Consider the following 1,177-nt stretch of genomic DNA (forward strand, 5'->3'; position numbering starts at 1 on the left):
CATGACTGTTCAGCATGTGTAGGATGTATCCAGTGTCACTGAACAACTTGTATAAAAGCTGTTGAATGGGAACCTAAACTGCTGTGTAAACCTTCACCAAAAACAGTAAATTAGAGTAATAACTGCATCTTGTTGGGTGCTGTAGGATAAGCTAACCACAAGTTTGGTGTTCAAACCCACCAACCACTCCTATACAAGGTTCCTCTGAGTCCAAACGGACTCCTGGGCCCTTAGCAACAACTGAGGAGATGAAAACAACAGCCGAGAGGGAGGGGACAGATTCAGGTTCAGCCAGTGGGGGTGGGGGTGGAGGGAGTGGGACTTCTGGGCGGATGGTGCGTGCCGGAGGAAGGGGCACTGCAGGAGTGGGGCTATGGAAGGAGTGGTGAGGGACAGAGGGGTGTCAGCAGGACTGGGGCTCTGGGGGCAGGGACAGCGGGCAGCAGGCGAAGCACTCACAGTGATGGGAAAGAGCCTCCCGGGCACCTGTACCACTGGGGCACCACCGAAGTAGCTGGAGAAGAGCGTGATGTTGATGGTGGCCGACATGAGAACGACTTTGAGGTCGGGCCTCCGGGGCAGCAGGCGCCGCAACACACCCAGGAGGAAGTCATTGTGGAGGTGCCGCTCATGGACCTCGTCCACGATCAGGACCTGGTACTGGGGCAGGTCGGGCTCCCGTTGGATTTGTCTGAGGAGCAGCCCCACAGTCAGGAACACGATTTTGGTGGCCGACGAACGCGTGCTCTCGAAGCGGATCTGGTAGCCGACCTGCAGTGGACCAGGAGAGTGTCTTGGTTATCTACCCAATACTGCGGGGTCCATGCCGATTCATAGCAGGCAGGATAGGGCAGAACTGCTCCACTGGTTTCCCAGGCTGTAAACCTTTACTGAAGGAGCTCTGGTAGCGTAGTGGTCAGCAGTTTGAAACTACCAGCTGTTTGTGGGAGAAAGATGAGGCTTTCTGCTCTCGTAAAGATTAACAGCCTCGGAAACCCTGTACAGGGTTCACTATGAGTTGGAACCGACTCCACAGCACATAACAACAACAACAAACCTTTACTGAAACAGGAGTGGGTGTGAATTATCAACCTTGGGGTTAGCAGCCTGTCGATACAACCTTGGACAGTTCTACTCTGCCCTAGAGGACTGCTATGAGTCTATATCGATGGACTTG

General features: G+C 54.0%; 1 protein-coding gene across 1 annotated transcript in view; it reads right to left on the reverse strand.

Moving 5' to 3' along the window:
• DHX34 (DEAH (Asp-Glu-Ala-His) box polypeptide 34) overlaps nt 1–1,177 on the reverse strand; it is a 36,875-nt gene that overhangs the window by 26,441 nt on the left and 9,257 nt on the right. The window contains exon 2 of the mRNA XM_006868238.1: nt 460–771. Within this exon, the coding sequence (XP_006868300.1) occupies nt 460–771 (312 nt within the window). The remainder of the gene's footprint in view (nt 1–459; nt 772–1,177) is intronic.

This window comes from Chrysochloris asiatica, unplaced genomic scaffold (assembly GCF_000296735.1).
Source record: "Chrysochloris asiatica unplaced genomic scaffold, ChrAsi1.0 scaffold00116, whole genome shotgun sequence".
Taxonomy (NCBI): Eukaryota; Metazoa; Chordata; class Mammalia; order Afrosoricida; family Chrysochloridae; genus Chrysochloris; species Chrysochloris asiatica.